This window comes from Lutra lutra, chromosome 16 (assembly GCF_902655055.1).
Source record: "Lutra lutra chromosome 16, mLutLut1.2, whole genome shotgun sequence".
NCBI lineage: Eukaryota > Metazoa > Chordata > Mammalia > Carnivora > Mustelidae > Lutra > Lutra lutra.
Window position 1 is genome coordinate 17439943 of NC_062293.1, and position 20696 is coordinate 17460638.

General features: G+C 57.3%; 1 protein-coding gene across 3 annotated transcripts in view; it reads right to left on the reverse strand.

The window, feature by feature from the left end:
- The window catches only part of WNT3 (Wnt family member 3), a 47909-nt gene extending 33060 nt beyond the window's left edge, over positions 1-14849 (reverse strand). The window contains exon 1 of one of the 3 annotated variants that reach the window (XM_047709050.1): positions 14669-14849. In XM_047709050.1, coding sequence (XP_047565006.1) covers positions 14669-14748 — 80 coding nt within the window. In that variant the 5' untranslated portion in view covers positions 14749-14849. The remainder of the gene's footprint in view (positions 1-14668) is intronic. The other 2 variants (XM_047709051.1, XM_047709052.1) reach the window with 2 other exon arrangements.
- Positions 14850-20696: the final 5847 nt, after the last annotated feature.

The window sequence follows — 20696 nt, forward strand, 5'->3', positions numbered from 1 at the left end:
TATCCTTCCCTTCCCAAGAGTTGGAGGCTTTTGTGAGTCTTTTGGCTGAACAGGACATCAGGTCAAGCCAGAGCCCACGTTGCGTTGGGTCCACTGAGTCACAGACTTCAACCACATGCCCATCATCCCACTTCTTTCTTCAAACAGGTTAATTAGTTGGGATCAAACACCATAAAGCATATGGTTTTCCCTGAGTGTGGCCTTTTCGGTTTTGGAAGGAATTCAGATCTTTTTGTTGTACAAATCCTGGCCTGGGATATTTGTACAAGCCTTGCTACATTGGAATGACCTTCAGGACATCCTTGATTTATTCTGTATTCACCTTGAACTCAGTTTTTGTGTATTGTTCCATTTCATCTTCAAGGAACGCGTGGGTGGGTCAGTTGGTTAAGCTTCGGCTCAGGTCACAATAACCGGGGTCCCCCAGGACCTCCAGCCCCACACTGAGCTCCCAGCTCAGGGGAGCATCTCTTACTCCCTTCTCCCCTGCCCCTCCTCCTGTCCTCTCTCAAATAAATAAACAAAATCTCTAAGGAAAAAAAAACTGTCCTGAGATCAGAATTTTTATCCCCATTTTACAGATGAACAAACTGAGATTCAGAGATTTTTTTTTTTTTTTAAAGAAACTACCCAAAGTCCCGAGCTCTTAAGAACCACATCTGAGAGTCAGGCCACAGCAGATTTGACCCCTCTTTCCGGAACACAAGGCTGCCTGTCAGCACAGACTTAGAAGCTCAGAGCCGGGCCCTCTGTGGCATCTCACAGTGAGGGAAAACACCGTCCCAGAGAGTGGGAACCAGCTGAACCTGGATGGGAGGTTGCCTAGTTCATCAGCCAAACCATCCGCACCATTACTAGCTGCGCTCCTGTGTTACTCGGGGCGATGGGTAAGGCTCGCTGGAGAGATGAGGACATATAAGGGGAATCCTGCTCTCCAAGGACTGACTCTCTAGTTGGGAAGGCTAGACAGACGCACAGGAACCACTAACGAAGGATCTGAGAAGATATGGGACAAGAGCTAGCAGCTCTTCCCAGGAGGACCTCACAGAGGCCACAAGCATCCATCCACAGATAGAAGACTGAGCCTGCGACCAGCAGGTGACTCTCAGCAGTGTCCCTTCATCCCACCACTCATCTTAGAGGACCCTCTGTGTGCCACACGTGCTATGCTTGGTGACGTGGGTACAAAGCTGACGAGGGGCCAGTCCTGCCCACAGGGGACTCCCAGTCTTGTGTCCGAAAGCGCTCCCACCGGAAGGTGCTGAGCTGGAGCCAGTGCCCAGGGAAGGCTACACAGAGAAAATGCTCGAACCAGGCCTTGAAGACCACATGCAAGTTCGTACAGGTCATCCCAAGGGAAGGCAAGGGCAAGGCACAGAGGCCTGGAGACAGGAGGTAGTGGAAGAAGAACACAGACACTAAAACAGGATTAAGGAAGGCCACACGTGTGGACACCACAGCCTCTACGAAGTCACACACACATTATGTCCTTAACTCCTTAGAGTGGCCCTCGTCTTACAGAGCAAACGGAGCCTCGGAGAGTTTTTGGGGAGAGGCCATTTGGGGAGAGTTTTGGGCCATCCAGGTACTAACAGCAGAACCGTCTAGGCCCAGGACTGCTGTTCCCCAAGCCCATGCTCTTCCCCCAAGCAGGGAAAAGTAGGTCCTGGGGAGGAGGTGGCAGTGGGCCACGAGCTCCAGCGGGGAGCTGGGGCAGGGCTGGCCCACGGAGGACACCCCGGGCCCTACCAGGGAGCAGGTAACAGCAGGGCCACCCCACTGCATGCTCTTCTGATGGGGCCGCTGAAAATGAGGAATCCCACCACAGGAAGGAAGCACCTGAGGCCGAGGGTGGGGAGGACAACGGTCCAGCTTAGCAGGCAAGGATGTGAAGGTGCGAGGCAACCCCAGCCCCGGAAGGAGCTAGAAGTGCGGCCCATGCGGAAGGCAGGTAACCTGCTAAGGGAGAAATGGAAGATGCCGCAAAGCTGGAGAAAGCAAACCTTCTTCCAGATCCGGTGCCGGCCTAGCCTGGGGGGAGCCCTGTTTCCTGCCTAAGTGCTGGGGTGTTCACATGGCCTGGGTGAGAGGACAGACAGAGACCCACCTACCACGGCCCGATGCGTAAAGACTTTGGGTCAGGTTAACAAACTGTTAGACAGGGTTTGTCCCATCCCACTCAGGGAGCGTCCCATCCCACTCAGGGAGCTAGACACTTTGACCGGACCTACTTCCTTATATGTGTGCGTCGATAATAACTTAAAAAGTCATTCTCTCATCCTTGTTCACCACAGAGTGTTATGCTAGAAAAGTAATATCGGGGCTGGGGGGGATGCCTGCTGGCTCAGCAGAAGAGCATACAACTCTTGATCTCGGGGTTGTGAGTTTGAGCCCCACGCTGGGTGTAGCGATTACTTAAATAAATTAAAAAAAAATTCTTTTTAAAAAACCAGTGACATGGGGGGGAGCCAGCCTCCATCCAGCGTGCCGTCTGCCCATCCCTGTTCCATCCCACACTGGACACCCCAATAGCATCTCCAGGCTCCATCCACAGCCCCTGCAAAGGTCATCCCCTCACTACAGCTTGGGCCCAGGGGCACCCACACCAGCAGCGTGGCCACCCTGGTGGGAGAAAACCCAGACAGAGGTCTGCACAGACAGAGTCCATTGGCAGGCTCACGGCCATTTGGGCAAGACACTCCAGGGGCCTGAGGAACCAGAGCATAGGCTGGGGGTTGGGGGATGTGGGCTCTGGGTGGGTACAACCCCTGGAACCCCAGGCCCCACGCCCTGTGGGAAGGGGCATGGCCCAGTTCCTGGATTTTCCTTGATTGAGTCAGGAAAGACTACAGTCAGACCTAAGGAGGAACTTCCGGACTAGAGGGTGTGCTCCAGTGACTGGTGTCACTGGAAGGCCTGGCAGGCCTGGCTGTGGGCACTTTGTGCCATGGTGGCCGCTCCTGGGCTGGTCAGCTGTGGAGCTCGGGGCAAGGGAGTGGCTCTCTCGGGGCCTCTACAACTGTAGAATGGGCATCACAGGAATATCTGCGTCCCGAGGATGTTGGGGGGGCAGGAGTTAAAGTGCTGCTGTCTCCCCAGCACACACCGCACACGACGGAGTATTGGCCAGCTGTGACCTGCCTCCCCCACTCGCTTCCTGGCTCCTTAGGCTCCCGCAACCACGATTGTCTCAGAGACAAAACAGGGATGAAGGTGCTGGTCTCATGGGGCTGCTTTAGCTGTAAGGACATTGCCGAGGTGCCAGACTCCCTCCTTCCTGACAGTTCAGGTCGCTGCCGAATCTCCCTGCAGAAGCTTTAGTCGAGACGGAGGACCACCCAGCCTGGGGTTAGGCGTTCTCTTTGCTAAAGTCAAGGGGCTGTGTGGGGTGATTTCCAGAGGTGCTGCTGCAGGGCAGAAGCAGAGGAGGCAGGGATGTACTCAGAGCTGAGGACACCTTGTTGGCACAAGGGTAGGGCCCGGCCGGCCTCCCTTGCTGGCTGCCCTTCTCTGTCCCTCCTTGGAGCTCTGTTGATGGATGGGGGCTTGGCGCCTTCCAGGCCAAGCCAGTACCCCCACCCAAGGTGTTGCAAATGGGAAAGTCCTTGCTGGCCTTGAAGGACCCTGGTGCTTGTCCCATCCCCACAGGACCTTGGGTCTGGCCTCCAGCTGCTCTCCCTTCCAGTGCTCACAATGGCTGCTGGGGACTGGGAGCCTCCCAGGGGCAGAGACAGGGTGGTGCTCTCTGGGCATGCTGCAGAATGGCAGCAAAGAGCCCCGGCTGGCTTCCGGCTCAAGGGAAGGTGGGAGGAACCAGCTATGAAGGGAGCCAGGGAAAGGGTAAAGCACAATCTTTGGCGGGAAACAGGAGAGCTTTCCAAGAGGAGGATTGTGTACCAACGTCAAGTTTCAAATGAAGTAGATCATGGACAAACGAAAAGATGGTGGCTTACCCAAAGACAAGGCTTTAGTAGACTTGGAATGGAGGGGGAGCGGATGATAAAGAAAGAGAAACTGATCACAATTCTTACAACCCAACTCCCTGATAGAGCAAGATTAAAAAAAAAGAATTACGTGTGCCTTGTCTCTTTCCAGAAAGGATTTGACCACCAACATTTATTCCAAAGACAACAAATATTTAGTGAGTATCGACTCTGTACTTGCCACCGAGAATATAGCAGTAGGCAAGTCAGTGCCTGCCCTCAAGGAGCTTGTAATACAAAACACCTGGGATTAAATAATAACATGAAAACGAAAATCAGGATCGAGGCGAAGGAGAAGACAAAATATGTTGAGTCAAGGTCAATAGAGGTGCCAGGATAGAACTTCCAAGTTTGACTCTGGGTTTTCTAACAACCAGGACACAAAGGGAAACATACTTTATCTGAAAAGGAAAGATGCTCGTCCTCTGGGAGGAATAAAGCGAATCTGGAATTGTAAAGAACCGGTTAAAAAAAAAAATCAGCTGTCTCAGATGCACTAACTCAAGAATTGGTGTGGGTGAGGAAGATCCTGTCGCGTTGCTTTCTGGTATGTGTATGTAGGAATCAGGTGTGAAGGAGCAGAAGGGACTCAATAGAAGGATAAAACTTAGAACTGGAAGTAATGCGAGAGGCCACTTAGCACACCTCCTTCCTGTTTCACGGGTGAGAACACGCTGATTTGCCCAAGCACCCTGCACCTGTCCAAGGGGGCAACAAAATGGCCACGTGGTCCCCACTGCCAGGCTCCAACGAGCCCAGCGTGAGGACACGTAGAAAGTTCACCAGGGACTTGCGAGTTGAAGGTCACATGTAATCTTGCCTCAAAGCCATCCGTAGGGGAATAAGGTAGCACGTGAATAAGTAAATTCTTGCCCCAAATAAGAAGTCCACTTTTGAGCCTGAGTGGTGGTAGGAAGAAAAAGCTTTGGGCCCAACAGGATGGGGATTCCGAGTACCGGCTGTGTGCCCCGAGGCTTCGTGGGCAGGACTGAGGCTCCCAAGTATAGTGTGAGCTGGTAAGGAGGTAGAATACAGATGGCAAAGATTTGCAAACGGAGCTGGGGTGGAAAATCCAATCCTAGGGGAACCAAGACTCTAGGCACAGGGCTCAGACAGCAGCCTGCTCAGGTTGGGCTCCCATCCTCCTGAGAGCCCTCCACGGTTCAGGGCTGTCAGCCTTGTGGTCTGAGCCCAGCAGACCCGAGCCAAGCAGGGCAGGCTGACCGCTGGGCCAGGGAACCAGGTCCCGCTCCTTTCAAAGTCGGCAGAAGCAATGTGCTCGGAATCGGAGCCTTAGGTTACGATGGGGGGTGGGCAGGGAGGTTGTATCCATTCTGCCCATTCCGTCTGCTCACGACCCCACAGCAATGCACACATGCCACTGGCACTCTTAGAAACATCTTTTGTCCCTGTGCCTTTACAGAGCGTGTTACATACAGCACAGAGTTGCGTGTTTGTTTACTGACCCCTGCTCTATGCTGGGCACTGGGGGTGGGGTGGGGTGGGGGGAACGGTGCAGAGAGGAGTTACAAGGAACTAAAACTCTGGTTCTCCCTCGGAGGGCGTCTATAGTCTAGGAGGAAAAGAAGACTCCCAAAGTCTGTGGCAGAAGGCAGTGGGAACGTATGGCATGTCTGCCCGTGGGGGAGAGGAAATGAGGCATGAATTTGGAAATCGAGGAAGAGAGTTTGGATCTGGGTTCAAGGCAAAGTGGAATTTCAACAGTCGAGTGTAGGGAAGGTGGTGAGGTTTTCCATGAACAGACACAGAGGAACTGGGAGGTCCTTGAGGGTTTAAGAAAGTACTACTAAACAGGTGGATAGAGGCCAAATCCTAGGGAACATCAGTGCCAGACAAGAGGAGAGGCCCTCAGAAATCCCAGTTACGAAGATAAGTGGTGAGGAGCTGGACAGGAGGCAGGAAGCTTGGTTGGGCACTGCCACCATCCCTATTTGCATTCCCAGTGTCCCTGCAAGGAGAGACTGGTCTTTCTCGCTGTCCGGCTGGCTCTGGCAGATAAATGGGACCCTGTGCCCAGGGGCGGCTTACACACAAGGGCCCTCCCAGCAGACTGGGTGCTTGGTCCTGTTGCTCCCATCCCCCTCACTGCCCCCAACACATGTGAGTGTTCATGCGCGCGTGCGCGCACACACACATACACACACACACACACACACACACACACACACACACACACACACACACAGTTCTCCCTGGTTTTCCAGCCTAGCTTGAGTGAATGGTCTGCCAGTTTGCAAGTCCTTGTACAGGCAATGACCGCAGGCCTCAGAAAAGCTCCTTCCATCTCTAGGCCCTTTACCCTTACCCCAACTCACCTCCCCCCACAATGCCACCCTTGTGTGTCCCTCCTTAGAAATCCTGCTCTGTGCCTGGCTGAGCGCTGGTCAGGCCTCTGGTCTCTGCATTAGGTCGGGAGGGCTCCCAGGCCACGTGTTGTGCACCGTGGACGTGCGCATGTCCTGTGGCTGCTTGGTCTCAGCCTCTGCCCCTCCCTTGGGTGCTCCCCACGGAGCCGCATGACTCCCCAACATCCCATTCCTTCCTCCTCTGCTGAAAATACCAACTCCTTCAGCTCAGGGGCCCAGAGGGTCCTGCGGGGTCCATGCTCAGCACTGTCTGACCAGGGGCCAACTCTCACTCCTCTTTTCTGGTAGGACCAGCAATGACGCCAACTTCTCTGGAAAGAGTGTGACACTTCTCAACGGGCCTCATCAGGACGACTGTTTCCGAAGCTCCAGACAGCCCTGCAGGTGGGCAGGGCAAAGGATGGCCTTATTAGCATCATCCCCGGTGCAGATGACAAAACCAAGGCCTGGGAAGTGGTGAGACTCATCCCTGACCGCACAGCTATTTGAGGACAAAGATTTGTGCTCGGCCCTCCCCACCCTGCCCCGAGGGCAGCTCTCCGTGACCTGCCCTCCTCTACCAGACAGCCGCTCCAAATCCCTGGGTGACCAGAATCCGGGATTGAAATCTCAGAGATGGAAGTCCAAGGCCAGCCGCTTGCCCGACTCTCCTTTTCTTGCGGTCCAGAACAGTGAAGGGACTTGCCTCAAGTCACACCCCAACTAGGGGCAGAGCCAGGGCTCAGGACCCCTAATTCACTGGCCAGAAACCTCCCCGACACCCGACACTGCCCCCTCTCATCTCCCAGCACACCTCTGCGTCTCCATCCTTCCCCAGGATGTATGGGTGTGCCTGACATTTCTGGAATTCACTCCACACACATAATGAGGCCATTTTGAGAAGGCCCGCCTCGGGGGGAACCAGAGAGCTGTCTAGTGCCCCCAACCTGACCCCTGCCAACCCCTCCCGGCTGTGCACGCCAAGCTGCAGCTAAATACACTCTGTTGGCCGAGGCTGCCTTCTCTCCCCAACCCCCCCCCCACACCTTCCTAGCCTCCAGAACTAGTGGCGGGGTTTTGGGTTTCAAAGCCGTGATGAGACTACATGGGAACCAAGCAGCAGACGAGAGATGTCAGGGTGTCCCATCGGGCAGTGTTCCCACTGGGGATCCAGATGTCATCACAGTGAGTAACCGAACCGAGCAGGGGTTGCTTATCAACGGTGCTGAAGGGACTTTGTAGCTTTAGCAGGTGAATTGTGGGACACTTGGAGACAGTCTAACGTGAGGCTAGGAAAGTTCCTCTCCCTCGGATACAAGCCTGCCCCTACCCCTGGAGAACCCTCTGGATCTAAGGCAGCCCTTGTACCCACAGGACACAGGTTGTCTGGCACTAAAGAACCAGGTTTCAACCTCCCAGCCCAGTACCTGGTTCCTAGTCCCCAGCCCATCTGTGGTCCCCCGAGGAACTGAACATAAAAGGAACATACTTGAAGGAAGGATCCAGAAGCAGCAGTAGGATAGGGCACTGGAGGGAAAGTGTGGAGTTGGCACCTTCAGGAAGTTTCTAGAAACCCTTTTCCCCCAGGTGGGTTATTGATTCACCTGCCCAGAAGCAGGGAAGAGAGGAATGGATCCTCTTTCCCAGACCGTCCTGTGTCCCGTTCCCCACTCGTCCTGTGTCGCCAGACTGCCCCGAGTCCTTTCAGGAGATGGAACTCTGACCTCTTCCCTTTTTCTCCACCTCCTCCAGCCCCAGAAGCTCTTCCTGCTCCCCTGGCCTAGTCTCTCATTGAGAAGAGGGAATTCCTTCTTTGGCAGCAGGAGAAAGAGGGACCCTGCTTGGAGCGTGGGCAGCAATGGGGACAGGCCTGGAGGGGGAGAAGGGGTAAAAGTCGATCCCCTCCTGCCGCACCACTCATACCTCCCCCTCCAAGAATGTAATTAACCATCAGGCCTCTGCCAGGAGCCAAGCTTTCTGCCTTCCGTCTATAAATCACCTTCTGAATCATCTCTCGGCTCCTGGAGGAGCAACTTCTGTGCTCGGGCTGGTCCTGGCGGCCCCAGGGCCACTCCCCCTCTGCGCCTGCTTCTCTACCCCTCCCAGGCCCGGCCCCAGGAGGCTCCAGGTCCCAGCTGGAAATGGCAGTGGCCCCAAGAGCCCCACAAACTATGGGGTGGGAGGAGGGTAAGGGGAGGCTCCGGTACCTTTGTCCCCACCCTTCCTGGGCAAGCAAAGAGCTGAGGGTAGGTTCTCCTGGCCTAACTCCATCAAGTTAAGAATAAAGCTACAGTCAGGGCACCTGGCTGGCTCAGTAGGAAGAGTGTGCGTTGGACTCTTGATCTCAGGGTTGTGAGTTCAAGCCCTGTGTTGGGTGTAGCAAGTACTAAATAAATAAATGAAAAAAAGAAAAAGAAAGCTACAGGCTCATGGTCACCAGTGCCAAGGATAATGGGGCAAGCTGAATTCTAAAGATAAGAAAGCAGGTGAGGCCAATCCAGGAGGGCTTCTTGGAAGAGGCAAGTTTGGATCAAGGACTTAAAGGGGTCAAAATAGCTTGCAAACAGGAGGTGTGAGTGACTAATATTCACCTAGTACTTTCTGTAAGCCAGGCATTGTTCTAAGAGCTTTCTATGCGTTCGCTCATTGAACCTTCTCTACAACCCTGTGAGGCAGAAGCAATCACTATCCTCATTTTAGAAACGGGGAAACTGAGGCTCAGAGAGGTTGCCTTAGGCCACCCAGGTAGAACGTGAAAGAGCCAGATGTGAGTGTGAGCCGGGCTGCTGGATTTGGGGGCAGTGTGGTCGGGGCGCACGTGGGCTAGCCCAGCAGCAGTGGGCAGCCAGCTCTGGGACTGAGCGCAGGTTGGGATGCAGATATCAGGGGCTAGGCTGCCTGAGGCAGGCTCTGAATGGCTGAATGGGTTGGGTTGGTGGGGGGGGGGGAGTGGGGCATGGGGAAGGCAGGAGGGAGAGTGACACTGGGGCCTCCCCTTCGCAGCACTGTATCAGTCCCTGTCATAGCTCTGGGAACTCCAAGGCGCAGAAGGGATCTCTCAGGGGAGTCAAGGAAAAGGAAACCCAGAGGAAGGCAGGGACTTGAAGCAGAGAGCAGAAAAGAAATTCATCCTAGGTCGCCCAGCAGTGAACCCAGATCTCAGACCCGTCTCCCCACTCCGCTCTAACCACTTCCTCGCACTCACGAGAACATAATGTATACATGGAACATCCTTGACCCTAACCTTGGAGGGAGGGATGAGGCATACCTCCTCTCTCAACCAGGGACAGAGTTAGAGAACGTCTTTCCCTCCCTGGGTGCTTTAGAAGGATTCTAAGCCTCCCAGCAGGGTGGGTGGAAAAGTCTAGAAGACCAGGTCCTCCTCCACTCCTGGGCTCACCACATTCTCAGGCCAGGAAGGTCTTCCTTTTTCCCCTCTCCTGGAGGAAGAGTCTGTTAGCTCCATCCTCCTCTGAGAAAACTCACCTCTCCTGCCCTGACCTACTCCAAGTCTACAGAAAACCCTAAGTTCAGAGCTCCCTTCCCCTATCTCGTGTCCAGACCACCTTCTCAGGGGCCCACACGATCTTCTTAATCCTTCATCTGTCCAAGTACCACTCAGGTCTTTTTAACATTCCGTCGTGTAGCGAGGCAGATTAGAGACGCTGGCGTGGCTGAGTCTACTCTTTGGGGATTTCCATCTAGGGCCCCCCCCCAACCCCGTCTGCCTCAGTTTCTCCACCTTCATAAGTTACTGAACCTGCACTGAGAGGCCAGAGTGTGGCTACTGGCTGGGTTTGTCACTGGGAAAGCTGCAGAGAGGGAGCATGTCCACCAAAGAACTTGGCACCACAGTTCAGCTCCTGACTCTTTTGACCCATCCTCACCCCTAAAAGGTCTCACCAGGCAGCTGTCGCAGACCCGGGACCCTCAAGATCCCTGGGGTGGGGGTGACGCTCAGACTCCACCAGCCCAGACTCCACCCGTCGCTCACCTCTTGGCCCCAGAGCTGTTGAAAAATGCTCTGAGAGATTCTAGGAGAACTTTCCCTGACTGCTGCCCCCGTCCCCTCGGCCTTTCCCCCTATGCTAAAGCAGGTTCTTCCAAGAACATAATTCACCTCCAGGCTCCTGGCATTATTATAATATTTGACCTGTTTTTGTTTTTGTTTTAAACCAAATGTGGTCCCATCTTAAGAATACAAACAGATGCGCCACCAATTTTCCTCCCCTTGGACAGCAAGCCCCGCCCACAGTGGGGGTGGGGTGAGCAGGAGGGTTGTTAACTCACTTCCAAGAGACCTGGATTAATTTCTACCACCCCCCCACCAGATCCCCCCCCCCAGGGAAAGGCCTGCCCTGGAAGGGAGACCACCCGGTTCAAGCCTGGCCATCCAATCTGCCCATCTGTCTGTCTGTCTGTCTGTGGGATCAACAGCCTCCAGCCAGCTCAGCTCCTCGCCAGCCCCAGCCCCAGCCCCAGCCAGCTGTAATTCCTGCCTGTTACAAGTGTTAACACCTGGCCTGGGGCCTTCCTCCCCCGCAGTCTCCAGGTGCCTCCTTGGGCCCAGCCCACTGACCCCCACGGGGTTTGACTGAACATGTTCACAAGCCTCCGAAAGGCGGGTGGAGGTGGGAGCGGGTGGGGGAAGCAGCATGACATCTGACAGGGAAACTGAGGCAGGGCTTGGGGTAGCCGCCGGAGTGGGGGAATGGGTCTCAGGATGGTGGAAAGAGAACTCAGGTGTCTTATTTCCCAGCTCACTGCCCTTGACTTCTACAGAACACCTTCACCCAAGCTGTGGGGCAGGACAGACTGGTGAAGCTGGAGCATGAGAGGAAACAGCGCCCCAGGCGGGTGGGTCACTCAGAGGCAGGGTGGGCTCCCGACCCCCAGCGGAGGCCCCTTCCATCAGGGCCTCTGTCTCAGGAATGTAGCAGGCCCTAGGATGGGCCCTAATAAGGGAGTTCATTTTTCCCCCAAGAAGGAGAAGAAAGACAAGTTCCTCCAGCAGGCACTAACTGGGACTGACAAGAAGAATTACAGAAATCAGTGCTGCTGTCACCGCTTCCTGTCCCCGCTCTACCCCTACCTGGCTGGGAAGGCCTGGAGCACATCTCTTCCTTCCACGAGCCTCTGTCCGACACCCTGATGGCTCTACTTTCTGGTATGGCTTCTCTCGGGGCTGGGGCGCGAGCAGCACAGGCCCCTGGGGGTTCGAGGGGCCTTTCTTGAGGGGTAGCAGGGACAGACATCCCAGCTAAACCGTTTCTCCTGTAAACCCCTCCTGGGGAATGTGTGAGCTGGGTGGGCTTAAGAGGGCAGCCTATGCTGGGCTCAGACGCTGAAAGATCTGGAATCTGACGGACTGCCCTGGAGGCAGAGCGGGAACAGGAATCTGAGGCCTGTCCACTCTGCCGTCCCTGTCCCAGGCCCGGTCCCAGCTCTAAGAAGGTGACTTCTCCTCCACGCCAGTTCCAAGCCCAAAGACAAACGGCCAAAGAGGGGAGGGCTGTGACCACCGTCCTCAATCAGACAGGATAAGCTCATGCCAAGAAGGGCTCTGTACCCTGCGTAGACACTGCCCGGTCCAGGACCCTCGGTCAGCGGGGCCCCTCGCAGCTTCTTGGTTAGACCTTTGTCTCCTGCTGGACTGCCCCTCCAGGACCACAGCTGCCCACCAAGCACCCAAGCTCAGGATGTCATTCACACCCGAAAGTCGTGGGTCTGCAAACATATCCACAAGGCCAGGGCCCTGCCAGCCATGGGGACTTGAGGACAGGGTCCCAGGCGGACCCAGACACAGCCTCCTACTCCTCCTTCTAAACACAATCAGGTCATGGCCATGAGCACTGATATCCATGCACAAAGACAGCTGTGGGGCTTCCCCTGACACTGTCGTGAAGGCATGCGCGTACATGCACGTACACACGCGTATGCGCGCACACACACAACACTCACATGCCCAGTCATGAACACAGTCATGCCTAGTGTCACAAGCAGACACAGGGGCTGACCTTTACGTGGGCATAGACACTTCTAGGCTTCCTCTGTCTCTCTCTCTCTCTCACACACACACATACATCCTAGAATCAGCCACTTGCTGACACTTGTGTATAGAGGTGCAACAAACCCGTTCATGCCCACGGAACCCCCATCTCACATGAGTTCACATCCATGGTGGCCCAGGTGTGGGCATGGACTCCTCCACACACAGAGACACACTCACATTTGGTTGACACCTCTCATGATCATAGCCCTAGAATACACACACACACACACACACACACACACACACACCCCTCTCCTCTGCTCAGACAAAGCAGGATCCTGGCCTCCCCCTGCACCACCCCCCAACACCAGCCCCCAAACAAGCCATGTGTCCAGCATTACATTAGGGAAGATGTCCTGGCTTTCCAGGTTTTTCCAACATCTTGCTATCTAGGTGTTCCCCAACACACGACTGCACACCATACTGCCCCCTCCCCACAACCCTTCCCTTCCCTGCCCCAGGAAGTGCCCTCCTCCAATAAATAGGGTAAGGGAACAGGCCTCTTCCTCACCCCTACTCCTGCCTCACCCCTGCAGCCCGTGGGGCTCCAAGCCTTCTCTCCATACCCTCCCCCCACCAGTCCCCATGAAGGCAAAGAACAGCATGGCCTTGGCCCTGGGATGCAAAGAGGGTCAGAAAGGGCTGGAAAGGCGGGATGGGTTTAGGCAGCAGTCTTCCTCCAACAGGCAGAGCCCCCGACCTGGAATCCCTGGCTGCCCCCTCCACCCCTCGGACTTCTTTATGTACAGGAGGCCCCAGGCCAGCCCAAAGCCGCGGGAAGGAAGGGCTGGACAGAAGAAAGACTTTCCCTTGGGTGTGTGTACTGGGAGCAACTCTCAGAACCCTCTACACACAGACCCTTGGCCATGCCCTGCTCCTGCCCCCATCCTGGGCCCCCCACCCCAGCGACTGGAGGCAGACTCAGGGTGTGGCCCCGGAATCATGCTGGCTCTGCTCCTCCTAGCTGGGCTGGAGAGGGGGTGGCAGGTCAAAGAGAGGGGGATGCGCAGGGGGGCACAGCACCCTGGTGGCCTTCCCCTCTGACTTTAACCTCAGGGGCCACAGGCCCTCTTCTTACTCACGGATCCCAAATTCTTCCTCTTCACCTCCCACCCTCCCACCACCCCCCACCCCCCCGGGCCGAGGCTCTCCGTCCAGGAGGGTAAGATTCTTTAATTAAAGTTTTCCGGAATGCAGGGGGCTGGAGACGGAGGACAGGCGGGGTATAATTTAGAGAACTGGTTTCAGTGTCTCTTTCCCCTCTGGCCTCTGGGACCTGCTGGGGGGCGGTGGGGCTGCTTGGAAAACAAGGGGACTCCCTGGAACTGGGGCTCCCAAAGGGCTGTTTATTCCTTGGTCAGTCTCCCCCTCCATAGACGCACCCCCCCCAAAACACCGCGCCTGATTTCCCAGCCTTATTTACTAAAAATGTCTTTTGTATCCGCATTTCTCGGGGATAGAATTCTCCTTTCCCTCTCTCCCTTTCTCCTCGGTCCTCGGTTTTCCAAAAGGAACGAATTTGACATGGAGAATTGGGTTTTTGGTCAAAGAACAAACCCACCCCCTCCCAGACAACTACATTTTCAAAGAGCCCCCCCTTTTGCCAGGATGGACAAACAAGAAATGAATAAAATCCGAATTCAATGGCATCTCAGATCAGCAAATACCATATTCACTTCTGAGGCTCAAGATTAATCTGGAGCAGAGTGGGGAGAATCTGATGAAATCCACCCCCCCGGCCTGCTCCCCTGCTCCAGGGTTCCCTGAAGCCATCGGGTTCTGAAATATGAAGGCAAAAGGGGGTTATTGTGGGGGAAATCTCTTGATGGAGGCGCCGGCGGAGATGGGGGTGGCAATGAAGGAACAGGATGATTTTGCCCATGAAGACCCCAAAATGGAGAAGAGGAGTGGCTGGGCCCCAGGGACAACGCTGGATTTCCAGAAACCCAACTGCAAGCAAATGGAGGGTCTTCGGGGCCCCCAGATGAGGACGGGTGGAGGGTAAGGATTTAGGAATCAGAGACCATCGGAGCCGGGAAAAGTCCTCCAGCCTCTGCAGCGAGTAGCAGGGAAAATGGTGATTATCAGAAAAGCCAGGAGTTGGATTCTGAAGGCGACACCAGCAGAAAATCCAGGAGGGGTGGGCGAGTGGGGGGCTGGAGGGAGGCAAGGAGAAAGGAGCCGCAGCCCACCCCGGCCGGCGCCCCCCACCTCCCCGGGACTCGGCGGAGAAATCGGGCCGCGGGCAGACAAGAGGCGAGTCTTACCACCAAATTGGGTAGCCGGCGAGGACCCTGGTGCCACAGAGCAGGAGGCCGAGGAGCAGCCCGAGCAGGTGGGGCTCCATTAGAAGCGGCGCCGAGGAGGAAGTTTGCCCGCGACCATGAAGAGGGGGAGCGACGCCCCCAATAGTTGGAACAAAGTCCACTTGAGATTGGAAATGACTTTCGGGCTTGTCAGAAGCGCACCTCCACCCGCAGCCGCCCCCCTCCCGAGCCCAGCGCGGAGCAGCCGGGTTTGAGGATGTCAGCGAGCAGCCAATCAGCGCCCGCGGCCTAAGGTAAGAGATGAGTCTGTAGTTCAGCCTGTCAATCACGCGCCCCTCCCGCCCGGCCCACGAGTAGGGCTCGGGGAAGGGCATCGCCCAGCAAACTTGGGCAAAGCCGCGCCCCGGACACAGTGGGAACTTGGGGTTGGGGGGGCGGCACTTTGGACCCTCTGCTGGCCCGGGACCGCCGCGGCGCCCCACCCCCCCGCCGCCCCCCGCCAGCCAGGTTGAAGAAGCTGGGGCTTTGACGGGGGCGTTCACGTGGTGCCGGGTTGGCGTGGGCATTGATGGGTGGCTCCTTTTCTCTCGGGGGACCGTGACCCCTTTGGACTTGGGCGCGTGAGAAATCGAGAGTAGAAAGCACACGGATGTTTCCAGAAGCCTCGCTCGGGCAAGATAGGATCCGAGGGTCTCCGAGAGGGTTGGGAAATACAACCCCTCCCAGCCTGCAGCCTTCGGGGCCGGCGAGCCTGCCGGCCACTCGACCCCGGCCTCGGGAGGTCACTTCCCGGGTGTCCGAGAGGCGCGCGGAAGGGTCCGCGGAGGCTCGAAGGTCTGGCTGCGGGCGGCGCCGGGGGACGGAGCTGAGTGTCATTTGAGTCTTTTGTCAGGGATCAGATCGGTATCGGGACCTCCTGCTGCCTTTGCATTTCCTGCAACTGACACCAGCGGCCAGTTGCATTTCCTGCTCGCGGAGCCAGGTCACTTTCTCCTCCTCGAGGGGTTCAGGGCCGGCCTCCAGCTCGGGTCAGAAGCAGCTCCCGCAGTCCCATTTGGATCTCAGGGATGAACCGTTTGGGGCCAGTGAAACACAGTAGTAGCCCCAGCAGGGAGCAGCTGGGGTCCTCCGAAGACATTTCTGCCTGCCCGGGGAACCCTTCCCCCAAGTCTCTGCCTGAGCTTCCATCTGGGGTTCGCTGATAACCGGTCCTTTGCCTGTGTGGAAGTCAAATGTATCCAACACCCCCAGCCCCCACCATAGGAAAAAGTCCCATAACAGGCACCTGGGGTCTTTCTGTCCTCTCCCTCTCCAGCGTCCAAGAATTAGGTCTCAGTCCTGTGTGGTGCTGAGAGGGAGGCCACTCTTGGGGGACTTGCCCCCTGTCACCTGGGCGACCTGCTTTCCAAGCCCCTCTCTAGGGCCACCCACAGCCCCAGAGGCAGTCGGGACCCTGGAGCAGCCCTGGGCCTGGGGTGAAGAAAGCAAGGCCAGTGATGGGGGACAAGGGCCACTGCTCAGGGGACAGGGGCAGAAGGGGCAGCAAAGGAACTGCCCCCCAAGACCCTCGGAGGCCTGGAGTGGTGGGCCATCTCTCCACCAGGTGGGGAGCACCGCCCAAGGAAGTCCAGGCCAGAGGCCAGACATTCCTGGCCTTTGATCTGCGCCACCCGTGCCCACAGCTCGAACCTGCTGCCCCTGCCCATCCTGAGAGCCCTCTCCCCACATGGCTGCTGCGGGCGCGGGGAGCTCGGGGAACTGGCCCCGGGGCACCAAGGGTCGGGAGCGCCGCCTGGGCTTGTCACGGCTCCTGCTGCGTTCCTAGCCGGGTGCTCGGCTGGAGGGGTAGGGTAGGGTGGGGTGGGGGGAGAGATGAAAGAGAGGAGGGAAGGGGGGAACAGGGAGAAACAGAGTGAAGAAAGGAGAAAGAGAGAGAGAAACTGAGAGACAGCGATACAGAGAGAAGAGGGCAGGAGATTAGCAGGGGGAGCTGGAGGATAGAGAAGGGGAAGGGGGAAGGAGGGGGGCTGAGAGGGGCAGGATGACCAAGACGGAGAAAAAGCCCCAACCTGCCCCAGAACGGCTACTGGGACAGAGGCTGGAGAGATGGGGATCCTTTAGAGATGCCCCCGTGATGGGCTAATTCTGGGGTACCTTGTTTCTGATTGACCTGGAAAGAGGGTCATGGTGGGTTTGCCATAATCACTGACTGTGGAGCCCTGGGTCCCAGTTCTAGGAGTAGAGAGCCCTCCATACACCCCACATGGCCTGCTAGGTCCTGCCTGCTTTCTGTCCTGCCCAGCAGGGACTCCCCTGGTTTTCTGATCAGAGGAGCCTGCGGGATCTCACCTTCTGCCTGGCAGTTTCGGAGGCTCCGGAGCCCATACCTGTCATTCCGAGACCTGAGCAGGGCTCCCTTCCCTCGCCACCAAGAGACCATTGTGGATTCAGCATGGCCAGGAGGCAGGAGCTGGGCTAGATGGCCTCTTGGGGTCATTTCTGGGCCCTCGGGGACCATAAGTACCATGCCTGGGTGGCAAAAGATCCGGGGGTGCTGTGGGTGGGCTGAGGGTTGGCGGAGACATGCCCAACCAGGAGCCCTGGGCAGCCTAGGCAAGACTGGTCATTCTCTGAAGGGCCAGTCGGATCCAATGCCTCCTCCAGGCAGCCTGGGAGCACCCTGAGACTCAGGTCAGGAGCTTGAAGCAGGGAAGGGAAGAGAATCGGGGAAAACAAGTGGGTGGGAGGAGAGAATCATGAACTTTTGCTGAAGGCACAGGCTGGGGAAGTTGGGGGGCGGGGAGGGAGGCCCAGCAGGGAGGTGTGAGAACCCACTCGTGGCCTGCACGGGACCCGGAGAATGGAAGCTGGTGTGGGGATTTCCCCCCACTTGAAAGCTCCCCAGAGGAGGGGATTCCTGAGCCCTTGCCCCTCCCCTGCCAGGTGTCCTTCCTTCAACACAGGCTTAATTTCCTTCCTCCCACCGGCCCAGTGCTGCCAGTAGGACACAGAAATGGTCCCTACCCGGGAGGGGGAGGCCGCCCCCGCGCCACGTGTCGCCAGCGGAAACACTCTCTCTTATTAGGCACCCCGAACCTCAGGGTGGATTGCAGTCGATGGGGGAAAGGGTTAAATTCGCTCCAAGACCAGCTCGGGTGGCTGAGGTGGCGCCCCCCAGCCCTCCGCCCTGAATGGGAGGGTGGCCTCTAGAAAGAGGGCCAAGAAGGCGGGAGGGCCTGGGGAGGGGGGGGTGCCCGGGGAGTTGAGGACTGGCACGTGGGCTGCCCTCGGTGTCGTGTGTGTGAATATCAGGGAGCTCGGTGCTGCCGGGTGACTGCCCGGCCTCACCCCACCCCCGCCTCTCTCGTGGCCCCGAGGTTGCTTTTGATGTGCGCCCCCCGCCCAACAGGCAGTCGGCAGCTCAGTATTCAGCGCCGCTGGCCGGGTCCCCTGTGGAGCGCCGCCGAGACAAAGACGACCGCAGCCAGGCCCCCGCCCGCCCGCAGGGGGCTACCCGTCTGTCGCCGGGAGAGAGGAGGAAATCTCCGATGGAGCGCAGTGCTATTCATTTTTGCTTGGAACGTGCCCGAAAGCTTGCTCGGGGGCCTAGGAACCTGGCGCCCAGACCGGCCCGGGAAGGTGAAGAGAGAGGGGAATGCTGCAGGTGCCCCGGCCCAGGGGGCCTAAGAGAACGGGGGTGGGGGGGGTGGGGGCGGGGAGCGGCACAAGGGGGCGCGTGGAGGCTCCACGGTCTCTCACGGGAGAGAGGGGCTTTTAACTTTCTCCTGAGAGCTATAGGAGCCTCAGAACGGTTTGAGCGAGCTCCTTGAAAGCCACCAGAAGGCTGGACAACCAGAGAGGACAGCCCAGAAGCACACAGGCCGTAGCGTGGGCGGTGGGCACAGGTATTCACAGAACAAGATTTCTTTAAACTCATAGAGGTGGCGTCCTGGAAACGCCAGAAGCCTGCACCGGGTAAGCACCCTAGGTGAGCCACGAATGTCCACGGAACCACAGAAAGGCGCACGGAGCCTGCCAGCCCCTCCGTCGTCCGGCCCTGGCGCGCCCCCTGGCGGCGGTGCGGATAACGAGGCAGGAAGTCGGCGGGAGAGGAAGGGCCCCGCCACCCCGCCCCGCCCCGCACCGGCTCCCGGAGGGGCTCGGGAGCCCGAGACTTTGTTGGTGAGCAGCCCGGATCTTTGGGGATCCAGGTTAAGTAGGCGTCCTCGTGAGCGAATGCCCTTAATCTACCTCGCAATCCCGGAGCTTAGCTGAGGTTAAGGTGTGCGTGGCTTCGGGCTCCCTCTGCTCCCCACCCAGGTGGCTCCCTGGGGAGGGCGGGCGGGCCCCAGATGCAGGACGCGGGCGGGCCGAGGTGATGCGAGGTCTCCTCGGCACCGCCTGGCCGGAGCCCTGCGGCTACCTCAGCTTTGTGTCGAGATACGCGAGGCTGTGAACAGGCAGGCAGAGTGATGTCACCGAGTCCTTCCCAGCCTGGCCCACCCGCACCCGGAGATCACAGGTGCCACCTGTGGGAACTTGAGGGCTTTTCCCTGTCGCAGTAATTCCTCTGGTGCTGGTCCTCTCCGGTTCCCCAAGGGCATCCCCGAAAGCAAGCGATTTGGGGCCAGAGTCCTTCGAAAGGGGAGGGGAGGGAGCAACAGAAAGCATGAAGGGCACCCCTGGCCAGCTGCCGGTCATCCCTGAGCCTCCCCTCTGCTGCGGGAGGGGGAGATAATGCTTTATATCTCATAGGGAGTTGTCAGCGTTAAATGAGAACCGTGCTGACAGAATGCCAGACCGCGGTCGGGAATAATAAATATTGGGTTTCTTTCTTCTCCTCTTAGGGGCTGAGGAACGAGCTGCTCTCTTGGGTCTCTCCTTCTGCCCCGGTCAGCCTCAGCAAAGCAGGCGCCCAAGAGCTTCCACCAGAAGGGTTTTCCCCGGGAAAATCTTGTATGATGTTCCAACTTCAACCTACCTCAAAATCTCCTTTCCAGAAAGATCCCCCTTACCACTAGGCGCTCCCCGACCCTGTCCCTCTTGGCCTCCTATTCCACTTTCTTTTTCTGCTGAGCCCTTAACACTGACCTTATGTTACATACATTATGTGTCAGACACGTCTGTTCTGTTGCTCACTTAGTGTGTATCTCTTACTCTAAAATCAAAACCCCATGGGACTACTCAAAGCCTGACACCCAGAGCAGGGGCTGGCACGTCAGAGTCCCCATATGAACGTTGTTGGTGACAGGCTGAGAGAGGGAGGGAGAGAGGAGGCAGGGCTGAGGCTTCAGAAGGGAGGATCTCTCTCTCTCTCTCTCCTCTGGGTTCCTTATGGCCCTTCAGGGTCCCCATGGTGAGTAGACCTAGGCCCATAGCACTCCCCACCTACCCCAGCTCCCAGCTCTGTCCTCTGGCTCCTGCTTCCCTTTCAGAGTGTGGTGGCACTGCCCCAAGTGGGGTGAGATCAGGGGTTGGCAACCTGCTGGCATCTGGGGCTTGGCGGCCCTCACACACTGCCCTTCCCCATGCTGCCAGCGCCCCCTCTCTGCCACTCTTTCCCTCCTTCTCCTTCCCTTTCTTCCCCCTCTTCAGCCTCCCTCCAGCCCCTTTATGCTGCCTTTGGCCTCAGAACCCGGACCCAGAGCCCCCACCCAGACAGGGCCGCCCCCCCACCCCAGGGGAAGTGATTGTGCCCTGGGAAGCAGAGCCAGCCCCATGGGCTGGCATGGTTTTTCTTGGTATGGACTACGGCTCCCAGTTGCCTTTAAAACCAAGATAAGAGCCATGAAGTTTCTTTCCATTTCAGGAGTCTTTTGGGGAAGACTTCTGTAGGGCATATTAAGAAGAAGGGACAGAATAGGCGTGATATTACTCTCGGAGATGGTGTGGAAATTTCTGGTCAAATCCTGGTTCGGACCCTGCAGAGCTCTGCAGCTAACTAGCGTCCCCACAGAGCGGAGCAGCCAGCAGCGGCCATTGCTAGGACCTCAGGATGGGCCCAGCCGTGGGCCCCTGGGTCCTGAGA